The sequence below is a fragment of the Habropoda laboriosa genome, unplaced genomic scaffold (genome assembly GCF_001263275.1).
Source record: "Habropoda laboriosa isolate 0110345459 unplaced genomic scaffold, ASM126327v1 scaffold45, whole genome shotgun sequence".
NCBI lineage: Eukaryota > Metazoa > Arthropoda > Insecta > Hymenoptera > Apidae > Habropoda > Habropoda laboriosa.
In genome coordinates, this window is record NW_017100168.1 from 503,422 (window position 1) to 515,915 (window position 12,494).

A 12,494-nucleotide genomic window follows, 5' to 3' on the forward strand; every position below is an offset into this window, starting at 1 on the left:
AGAAGGTAAAAAAAAAAAAAAAATAATCACAGATTAATTACTAATTGAAAGCTCTTTCATTAAACGATAAATCTGGATTCCTTGCGCAACAAAGAGATAAGTTCCCATTGCATGCTGCAAATGTAATTTCAATTTTTAAAAAATCTTCGTACCACCTACATTTGAAATTCTTCTCGAAAAAATTCAAATATTACCCAACGCTCGACGACCAAAAAAGAAATACAAAGATCATTTCCAAACGCTGTACACAATTCCAAAATTAACACATTGAATTTCTCTCGTGGTACGTTATTTTCACCGTTCCACCGATTCAACGTGAAATTTACAGAGCTTCCTCCATCCTCCCTGCTTAAATAACTATAACGACAACAACGTGACACATATTTCCTCGTATCCTACATGCGGAACGTCGAAACGTGCACGTTTACCTCGATCTTTCAATCTACCCGTGTCTTGAATGGCCATTGAATCGCACATAACCAGCAGTTCAACGGGAATCATCGCGAAACGTCTCGGGTTTTATCCAGGCTTCGAGCTGCGTCGGAGAACGGCCGATTAACCGAGTGCATGCGTGTAAATTTGACATTATCTTATCCGCGGGCGGCTTACAACGCGTGTATATTATCGTGTCGCGCGAGGGCTCTCCCATTCTGTAAACAGATGCAGGATGATACACAATCTGCCGTGTCGATTGTGACATCACGAAATTACCGAGTGATGCCAAGTGTGAAATTTCATTTTATTATGCACATGTCGCGTTGTTATCACCGACTGCGCCTATGGCAATGTCCGTTTGATCACGTTCGAGGATATTACATACGTTGATGTGATTTTGGGCGACGTTAGAAAATGACTATTTTGCATTTTCTGAGTAGACGTTGAGCAAATTTATGAAATTTTACAGGATTTTCTGTTAAAAAAGAGAAGAAACAATCCTGTTCCTAAAGTATGCGCACTGGTCCCTCGATTAATCTTAATTGATTAAAATTTGGAAAAGAAAATTATCCAGAAAGAAGCTAACAATGAAACTGAAATAGAAATGGCAAATATTTCAAGTGATGAGGATAGTGACTTCGAGCAAATTAAAAAGGAAAGGGTTCACTATCTTCAAGTACAGTTTTCTGAACTTTCATATTTCTCTTTCTTTGAAAATTTGAATATTTTTCCAACTTTCGTTATCTCTTTTCTTGTGAAAATTTCACAGTTTTCTGAATTTCCGTCGTTCCTTTTTCCGTGAAAATTCCTGAAATAAATATTTTCATAACTCTATCCTTCCTCTCAAGTATCTTTTTTATACTCATTTACGCGTAAGAAATTTCATCCGCAAAAAAAAGGCCACACGAAACGCATACTTGGCGTAAATCAAGGGACCAGTGTATTCTCCGAGCACTATTCTCTGATTGCTCTGCTAAAACACAGGATGTCCCAGTTATCACGGTGCAACTGTATCAGACAGTAAAACTGTAACTTTTCGAATACGACAAAAATTTATTCTCGGAGAAGTCGATTTCAAAAAATTCATCGCACCGGCTATTTTCTCCGCGAATTAGGGTATTATTCAAGAAGCGGGACGAGCGGGAGGAACGTGTTCGGTGCGAGGTGAGAATCGATTCCGACGTATCGTCCACGCGATTACGATATTAATTCTCGCTGGATCATTTTTCAACGGCGAAAACATGTTTGCCACATGGTCCGTACTAGGCCACAACTTGCGACGATCACACGGTAATCGATAATCTTCACTCGAATGAGTCACAATTGGCCAGGTGATCGAGATCGAGGAGCTCGATCCATGGCGAACTGTACACTTTTCTGCAGCTACTTGCGAGAATTTTTTCTCGCATCAATGAGTTTAACTCTTTCGCGACTTATTTTTTGGAAGAATTTCTTGTTTATCTACAAATTATCAGGTTTGTAATGGATATTGAATTGAGACGAATTTTTGTTCGAGTACGCAAATGCGAAAGGGTCACGAAACGGTTAATGATAACAATTAAAATCCATCCTGATGTTATTTCTGTTTATACTCGTATCGTTTGTAACCGATTTTTCTTCGTTCCTGAGAAAAACAATTGCCGATTACAATTTTATGTATAGATGGGAAGAGCAAGAACGAATGATTATCATAAAGAAATTGATTGGTAATAGTGTAGTAATATAATGCAATAGTATAGCAATCAAGAAATAAAATGGGACTTAAGAAAAATAGATAAACAGATACTTACGTTAACAATGTTCGTTACAATGTGCGTTACAGAGATTTGATAAAGTCATAAAAAAAAAAAATGATGATCAATTATCATTTCTGCAAAGTGGCAAATTTATTGGAATTTTCAAAGGTTAAATAAAATCATAAAAAAAAGTGTTAATCAATTATCGTGCAATTTAAATTAAAAAATAAAATTGAACGTCCATTAAATTGTTCTTCTGTTACAAGATTAAAAACAGTAATTAATCTGGACGTTTTCTATAATTATTTACACAAGGATCTAATAAATAAACGACAACAAGTGTACTCGATTTTTACCCTATTGAATGGAACACGTTTACCATGTTGGAATGCGTAATAAATTGAGCGTAATGAAAATATACGATTTCATTGAGGAAATTGAGGTTGACAGCTAAGTATGCGCAACGTTGTGAACGTGTAAACATTGTTTACATTTTCCCCGTTTCAAATCGAACAATTTTACCGCGCTCCCACTAACCTAAAAAATGTTTCATTTCAACAATCGTTTCAATACATTTCCCAAAAAGTAAATCCGTATTCGTAGACACTGAAGAACGTTCGAAAAATTACAATGGAACGTGAAGCAAGACCAGAGAAAAAACAAACTCGACCTTACTTTAGGCAATAACTTCGCCACTCGGTCGATACAGTAGAATCCGCCTTGCGGCAGATAATTGAATTAATAAGACAGTCGTGTGGCGAACGTAAAGATAAATCGGTTCAATACGTTTCGCCTAAAAGACGGACGTTTCGCTAGCTATCACAATGTAAACAGAACGTATCATCGAGTTATGCAATGGAACAGCGGGCCTGGTTACAATAGCGGTGCAAAATATCGAATTTCGTGCCTCGAGCGTAGTATATACGCATACAGTTCAGCGACAACAGAACACGACGAGGAATAAACGAATCACAGTGTCTCGCGGTCGCTGCATTATGTCAGCTCGGCAGAGAAGCCGGGACACGTGAAACAAAGATAACGTATACGACAAAGGCGTATACAGAGAGAATGTATGTATCGTATGTGTTTTGTATGTGTATGTGTGTGAGAGAGATGATCGCCCAGACAATTCACAAAAAGCATCGAAAGTCGTCGATGATCAAAAGCCCGAGATTCTTTTTTTTTTTTTCTATTCTTTCTTTTATTTCGTTTTTCGTTCTTTTTTGTGTGTATTCTTATCGCACGTATCTTTCCAAGGTCGCCGTTGCGAAGATTTCTCTTAAGATCGATTATGTAATACGCAATGCTACGTAAATACAGCGCTTCGGGATAGTATTTCGTTTTGTGTTTTCATTGAAACATCGAGGAATGTGACGTAGTTTATTTTTACTTCTTTCTTTTAACGAAAGCTTAGGTATTGAACTGCGAGCGTGTGGTATATCACGATCGGAGTTGAAAGCATATAAATCGATTAGTATGCATCGGTGCGGTTGGATTTTTCTTCGAGCTGGATGTCGAAAGTGCCGGTTTCCGTACGCGATTTTATCGACTCGACAATTAGAAAGACGCGACACGTCACCCGCGGTGTTTAACCGCGCGAGATAGGTGTGTTTGAACAGAAGGTACACGCGACGTTGATAACAACGTTAAATTGACTGTTTAAAAAACGAACTATTCGATACACGAGAATTGAAAGTTTTTTCTTTTTCTACAATCTCGTCTACTAACTCTAATTTCTCAATATTTGCCTCCTTTCGATTCTGTTACACGCTAAGAACGGGTCAAACATTGAACTTGTCGATACACTCCGAAAGGATTGAATAGGAGGGGGAGAGGACGTGATCGTAATTTTCTGTTGCGGGCAGTTCAATAGAATCTCTCTGGAGTGTTTGTCGAACCAGCTGCCTCTAACAAACTTCGCAAACAGGGTTAAAAAGCAAGAGTTAACTCGGTTCTCTTTTTTTTTTCTCTTCCTCTCAGTCGCACAGCTTGCCAAATGTTGCTCAACACTTGACACTTTAAAATCTTGCGAATTATTTCGCAAACAGCTGGTTCAACGAGAACGGCGGCCAGTGAGTTTCTGCGATTCCAGGAAGAATGAGTTAACGCGTTCGTTGCGTCGACAAGCGACATGTTTGCGTTTAGCGCAATTTTCACTGATTCCGAGATCATTATTTCTACGCTGGTTTAAAGTTCATCGCGGAATTTCAGATTTCTTTTTACAGAATAATGTAAGATATTTATTGAAGATTTGAGAATTTATTTGATCGACGAAGGCGTATTTTTAATTTGTGAAAAATACTTGGGGAGAAAGTATGAATAATAAGAAAATTATATTTGTAATATTTCAGGATATCGTTAAAAATACGAAGATAACGAAGAGGTTAGGTAAAGATAAAGCGATTCAATTTATACGAAATTATAAAACTACGTATTATTGAAATTAATCATCGAGTCTCAATCGTAATCGTGAACGATGTTTACATAAGCATATATTTCACGTCTGTTCGTCAATTTTAAATTCCAGTCTACTTTTCTTCGAACCGAGGCAATATTAATCAGAAAGACTCGACTCGACTTTTTTGAAATTTCAAATTTTTCTCATTTACACAAATTATGGACTTTTCTGAAATGTCAAATTTCTCCCTTTAAACAAATTATAGATCTCTTTGAAATTTCAAATTTTTCCCCATTTACACAAATTACATACCTTTTGGAAATGCCAAATTTCTCCCATTTCGACAAATTACGGATTTCATTGAAATTTCAAATGTTTCCCATCACCCAAATTACAGACTTTCCCAAAATTTCCAATTTCTCCCACTCGCGTAAAATAAGAAAACTACGTCTCGTTAAAATTAATCCTGAAATCTCAACAATAATCTCGATCGAAGTCGGCGCAAGCGCACATTCGACATCTTCGCCCGTAAACTTCAAAATTCCCCAATTTTCCCCGGGATCGTGACAAAATCGATCACAAAAAAAAAAAAAGACTCCATTCGCCTTTTTTAAAATTTCACATTTTTCCCATCTAACACAAAGCGACCTTGGAAAAGATAGCGTACGCGGAAGCTGTACCTCGGCCGAGGTAATCGGCGAGTCGAAAGTATGGCCCACCTCTGGACACGCGAGGGGGTAAAAGGGGCCTTAGGTTGCGATTGCAGAAGTCAGCGTGGTCGCAGCAGGCGACCACGAATTCCACGTCACCTGGACCGCTTAGCGAGTTATTCATGTTGCACCAGACCGAGTAATCGGGCCCCGGGAAGAAGTGTGTCTTATTGTAACACCTGAGAACAATTTACATAACTTCCGGACCAGAATATTCACAGTGTGTACCTCCGGACGAATAAAGAAACAATCGTATAACAACACGCGCGCGCCTTTCTCGTTAACCCTTTACATTACGTTTTTCCCACTTTGTTCTTTTCCTTCACTTATTATCTTCACGTTTCGTACTTTATTTCCGGGTTACTTTAGTTTCTTTTCTTTAAATTAAACAAAAGGGAGATGTGTCTCGGGGAATTTTCTTTTCCAACGGTACCTTGTTGTCACGTGGTCATTTCCATTCCTCGTTTCCTCTTTTCCTTTCTTTCTCGAGCGAGATCAATTATGCTTAATCAAGAACCAACGTCATCCTGCGCGCGCGCGCGCGCGCGTGTACGAGCATTGTAAATAAATTACATACGCGGGCCGCAGCTGGTCGGCACTTTTTCTCTTCCTACTCCCTTTTCTTTTTCTTTTCGGAACGCCTTTTTTTCCTTCCTCTTTCTCCTCAACTTTGTTGGCCGCGTGATAAATTACTCTTATTACGAGGTTATAAATTCGCAGAGGGCATACACCAGCGGCCGAACATAACAGCCAGCCGAGATAAGTTCGGGAATTAATCATTAATAACTCGCGATCGGTAATAATTCACCTGCTTCTTTCTGTTTTTTTTTTTATTATTCTTCTTTTCTTCGAGGCCAATTTCGCCGTTAAAGCGCCGTGTTACAACGTCGTTATCTCGGGCTCTTTAGGAAAACGTGTTATTGCGTCTCGAGTATTCTACGTTTTCTACTTCTGGATATAGTCGTTCGAGCAGGAAACTGTGCTACTTATCCGGCGATTTTTCATAAAATCTCTGCTTTATCGAACGAAGTTGCTGATCCGTGTAAAAACTAGAACATTTCCATCGGCATTTAAGCAACCGGCTATAGATTATATTCGAGAAACGCGCCAGCAGACAGGGCTCTTGAAAAGATACGATCGTAAGATCACGCTTTTAATGCGCAATTCGTTTGAAAATATCTACATTGTAGTTACACTTCAGCAGAAAACCGCGAGACTTTGAACTGTTTAAACAGTTTTCTGCTGACTCGACGAATCGTTGAATGCAACTATGTTTCCATTAAACGTGCGTGCAACAACAAGATACCGTTCGAAGTGTGAAACATTTAGACGATCTTTGAGACGAAAAAGACACATAAAAGTTCGAATCCTTCGTACAGATACTATAATTAATCGGCGTAGATAAAGTTTTCAGTCCCTGAGGGAAATAACGGGCACAGCGGAACCCCGTATAACGCGATAAAGAGAAAAGAAACAGGCATAACATTTGCAACTGAAGAGCATGAAAATTCTGAAGCTGAAGAAACTGTGGTCAGCGTCGAAAAAAAGCATCGAAATCTCGGTGAAACTTAATTTCAAGCGATTCTTCGAGTGCTCAGATTCTAGTTTCACCTTCCTTTATCTTCGCTTTAAATTATTCCATACCTACGCATGATAAAGAAAATTTTACTTCTTCGTTATTTTAAAATGAAATTAAGAAAGAACAAAATTTCACAGAGATTTTAATTCTAATTTTTTTGCGAATATTTTACTTGAATTCTGATAAAAATTTCAAACATTTTTTCAAATTCTCCCGCGTCACAAAGGGTCCCGCTGTACACGCGAAAGTACATAATGTATGTATGTGTACAAGAGTTTTACAAGCTGCGAGGGAGAGGCAAGTTAAGATCAATTCTCCGTCGGCAAGATCCAAGACTAACGGAGAATTAATTCGGTTCAGTTTACCGAAGTTCGTTACATTTCCTGTCGCTCTCGCGGAATATCTTCAGCGGAACAACGGAAGAATTCGCGAGACAGCAGGTGAACTACAATCCTCTGGAAAGAGATCATTATATTGGCAGGACGTGCAGAAATTGTGAAACAATAATAATAATAATAATAAACAGTTAATCAACTACGGTTACTTGTTGAAGGAAGAGAATGGCGAAGCGTGGGTGCAAGATGTTATCGAGAGAAGATTAGAACGGACATTTTTGCAACATAGAGAAAGGAATAATACGAGTCAGCTGATTTTCAGCGAGTAAATAAATTAATACAATTACAATAGCTGATCAAGCGTCGTTCGATGATTGCTGCTCGTCGAACGAGTTAACGCAACGTCGAAGCGTTTAACCGTTAAACGATGTTCAAATGCAAAATAGTTCCGCAGAAACTGGACGTAATTGTCGTCACCGATGCGTTTCCTCATCGATCGAATGTGACATATTCTTGAGTTCTACACTTTTTGCACATCTTACACCGACCCTTCGAACGTTCGAACAATTATCGACGATAATGAACGATAAGAAGATAAGTGTGGACGTGAATAAAGTCTACTGGATTCTAATGAGAGAGAGAGAGAGAAAAGGATGTCAAATTGAAGGAACACCGAGAGAAAGCCCCAAACGGAACTATACATAGTCTATAGGATTTCTACTACGTTTCCTTCTTTTTTTTTTAGTTTTTTTTTTTTTTTGTTTATTAGAAGAGATACTGCGAGAGAAAATATTTACAAGAGATGTCCTTTTTTTTTTGTACAAGGAGACATGTTTACCAGTGTCACTACTCTACGTGTCTACTTTCGTTAAAGAGTGCAGAGAGGAGAGATAGAGAGAGAGAGAGAGATATGGCAACATGCTACCGGCGCTTTCCAAGCTCGCTCAGGAGGACTTCCGGTTCCCTCGAGCACTTGTAAGCAAAAATATACAAGGAGGAGAGTACCTTGAAGTAACTAGAAGCTCCATAGGTGACAAACATTTTCACACTGTTTCTTTCATCTCGAGCATCTATCATCGTTACGTCACTCTTTATCATACGTTTGCCGAAAAAAGAAACGCTCTTACGTTCGAATAATTACGGTGCGAGATAATTGGAAAAAAAAATTGTTACAAAAAGAGAGAGAGAGAGAGAGAGAGAGAGAGAGAAATTATGAAAAATTTACTAGAAATTTATCGGCTGTGCTGCGATAAATATCGCGGAGCGATAATAAGAAAAAGAGAGAGAAAAGGGAAACAACCGATCGATAAACCTGCAAGTGTTGAATCCTGATCGTAAATTCTGATCAGAAAAGACAGATCCTACATGAAGTTTATCCGTATCAACGGTATCAGGTGGAATATCCATCGGGAATGATAAACGCAGCGGACAAAGTAAGTGTCGAGGTTCCGGACGCTCGGGAACGGAAGTGAGCGTGTCGCGTAAACGCAGATTCGCGCGCTACGAATGAAAATTTCCGTGCCCATGGAGTGGGCATCGCAACGCGAAAGGGAGGTACGAGGTGACACGGTCCAGTATATCGTGTTTTATCGGCCACGTCGAACGCGCACAGTGAGGAAGCGGAATGAGAAACAGAGAAAGGCGGATCCGAGTGCAAGTAGTGCATTATGCACGGTATACCGGGTGTCCCACATATTTTGCATTCTGTGATTAAACATCCGACGAGAATTTCATTGGAAAAACACTGTCGCCTTATTTTTAATCGCAGAACACGCTGGCAAACTTTATTAGGAGAATTTACGAGACAGTATATACAAGGTTAGGTGTTCCATTAACTCTTTGCACTCTGAGCATTTTTTATACCCACACCTACAAGAATTATTTCGAAAAAAGAAACAAACTTTTACATGTATAATTACTACTTTATTTCAACAAAAGTCACTACACCTAATCATTTCCGAATTTGAAATTGAGAAATTTGAAATTTGCCACTTCGCTGGGCTTGGTTATTCCACTGTTAACCATTTGCACTCGAATGTCGACTGAGAAGCGACATTATTTTTTACTATTTGGCAAATAATTAAAATAAATGAAAAAGGAATTTGTTATGATTAAAATATATATTTGTCAATATACACATGGTATAATTTATTTCTGTGTTAGCTTTAAACGATTTCATCCATTTTTTCAACAAATACGAAATATCAATTTTGAAGGTAACAGGCTATAGTGAAAAGATCCTCGAGTGCAAAGGGTTAAACTTCTCCATGGTAATTAATTCGCCAATGAAGTTACGTTGCATATTACCTTGCCAGTGGAGTACAAAGGGTTAATTTCATATCTACCTTAAGGATCTCCGTTATTTCAAAATTATATTACTCGTACGATAACATTGTAACACCGTAATTCATCCATTCTCGTCAAGATATAAAAGAAGAATTTCCCTCGTAGAAAGTATATCGAAGATACTGAAAATAGTACGGAACTAACAGGACACCGCGTACAGCGTGCATTGGCGCAGGCCACCGCACACGGGCCAGAGCGCGTACACGCGCGCGTAACATCCTGACGTCGCGTAAAATGTATATTTATATGCGTGTATATCTGGACACAGATAATAGTTGAAACAGAAAGAGATAGACGGCGCGTGTATATGAGAGAGATAGAGGAAGATAGAGCACAAGATAGACAGCCGCAGAGCGTGTGTCAGCAGGTTGGCGTTGACAATGTGCGCACGAGATAGAGAGAAAGAGAGACGTACTACCATTAAACTTACGGAGGCCGGTGACACAATGCACAATTCTGCATAGAAATAGAAATAATAATAACAACAATGAAAAAAAAAAAAAAAGAAAAGTACGACAGAGAGATATAAAAAAAAAAAGATGGTTACGATCAGCGGATGTATTGACACAATAAATAATGTATACATGGTGTGTGTATATGTATATATATATATAAATAAACAAAATATGTACAACGAAATAAATAATAATAATAATACGAGAGCGGTTACATCGTTAACGTTCATTCTTGCTGCTACTGCTACTACTGCTGCTGCTGCTGATGCTGATGCTGCTGCACACATATAATATAATACCTGCAGCGTGTATCGGTTGGAAAACGTGAGAGCAAGAGGAAGACAGAGAGAGACTGAATAGAGCACGAGCTATGATGCGATAGAGCCCAGCTGAGAAGGGCTCTGAGCGGTTCGCGTAGCCAGCGAAGAATAATTGCGTCGGGATTGACTCGGAATTGATAGAGACAATATAATCGTTACATGAAGAGAAAGAGAGAAAGAGAGAAAGGATAGCATCGATGGAAAAATCCGCGGAGAGTGAACAGCATGAAAATTTAATTGCTACTTTAATTAACAAGATGCTTCTCTCCGGCGTTGTTATATATATATACGTATGTACTATGTACAGTGTGTTTCTTTAGAGTCTAAATGAAAATCAGACTGGAAAAAGGAATTTAAATATATCTATATATATATGTGTGTGTGTGTGTGTACAGAGAGATAGAATAAAATGGTGAAAACGAGATATATATATATATATACAGCTACAAGAGATAGGAGAAAGATAGATAGGCAGATAGAAAAAGAGAGACAGAGAGAGAGAGAGAGAGAGAGCTGCAGCAAAAGCCTGAGCCACCTGCAGAGTTTTCGCTACTTCCAGGTCATTAGACTGTACCTTCTGTGGTGCGAGGGTGCAGCGGAGGTTTCAGATACCGATTGCAAAAATCTTCTTTGCAGCACTCGATGACAAAGGTCGTGTTTCGCGAGTCGCTCGTCATGCAGAAGATGAGCGGCTCGGGCTGCGACGGCGACAGCTGTTTATGCACGCACCTTCAAGCCGAGTTTGCACCAGTTTCAGAAATCAAAAAGAGACACACAAACCAACGTGTGTTACGTTGTCCGCGGGTGGGAAGAAAACAAAAAAAAATATATATAGAGAGAGAGAAGGGGGAACGGGGATAATCGTGCTTGTGGATCGCGGCGGCTGCGGGAACACTCGAGGTTACTCCATGAAAAATATCAAGGGCGACGTTAAGGAGGATAATACACGCGTGTGCACGTTACTTGTCAAGGGGACTCGCTTGTCGTACTTCAACTCCGCCGGTAGAACGATAAAATACTGTTTGATACGTCTGTTTCTTTTTTGTGTTCGTTTTTAATTCTTCTCATTCATAAAAGAAGAAAAATATATTTTTTAATTATCTTACAGTAGAGTACAACGATATGTTAGTTTCCTTTTGACAATTGTTTCGGTTGAACCGAAAGGTAAACGACAGAGAAACGAGGAAATTTTTGTCTGCTTTAAATAGCAAGATTTTTGGCTCGATTTGATAAGCGGAGATCCGCGAGATTGCATAACAATGATATCACCGTCTAAAAATATCCACCTCCCCGTTGGGGAGCATAACAAAGCAACCGAAACATCCACTTTGGAGAAACGTGTGTTTCGCGAAAATATTTTGAAAAACTACACGTTAATGTCAGCCGTACAATCTGATAACGTTGTACGGGTAACGCGATATACGAGGCTTTGCGAAAATAACTGAAAATACAACGCCTTGTTCCTCCATTTTCACCCTTTATTTCGTCTATTAAATTCAATCGAATCCTCGAAACATCCTGCATTGCTACGAGAGGAGGGGATATTAAACGACGTATTTACCGAAAATTTCATCGTTCTACCGGACAAAAACAAAACAGCCGTACAAAAACTGTGTTTCACACTCGATCGAGACTCGATCGTTCCGTGGTAACACGGGGATCTGCTTTCGTATCTCCGCGGGATCCCCGCGGATCGAGCGAAGCCTCGCAGGAAAAATACGGCGAGTGGAATAATTAACCGTAAAAATAATGCGCCTGCATAGCTGCTCGTCTAACCGTCGATACCACGGAACCGATAAGCGATCGGCGTGATCGCTAATAATCACTTCGCGCCACACGGCTGAAGAAAACAGGTGGGATGCTGACGCGGAAACAAACTTCAACAAACGCACGAAGAAAGAGAGAGAGAGAGAGAGAAAACAGGGGGAACAAAGTAAAACTGAGGATGAAAAACCAAGAAACTCAAAACGGACAGTATAAGGTAGCAATAATAGAAATAAGTGAGGAAGAGTTTTGTTAAATGATCGAACAAAAAGTACATAGGGGGTGGGGTAAGAGAAAAATGGAGGAGAAAGAAAATATAATAAAACTCTATTCAACACCGTGCAATCTCAACACTCGTTTTTTTTTTATTTTTGCGATACCTGACAAGTGGGGGTAGCCAGTGGTAGCAGATCGTC

At 39.2% G+C, this 12,494-nt stretch overlaps 1 protein-coding gene across 1 annotated transcript in view; it reads right to left on the reverse strand.

Moving 5' to 3' along the window:
* Positions 1 to 12,494, reverse strand: part of LOC108578664 (TGF-beta receptor type-1) — a 67,897-nt gene that overhangs the window by 15,875 nt on the left and 39,528 nt on the right. Inside the window, exon 3 of the mRNA XM_017942039.1 lies at positions 5,250 to 5,458. Within this exon, the coding sequence (XP_017797528.1) occupies positions 5,250 to 5,458 (209 nt within the window). The remainder of the gene's footprint in view (positions 1 to 5,249; positions 5,459 to 12,494) is intronic.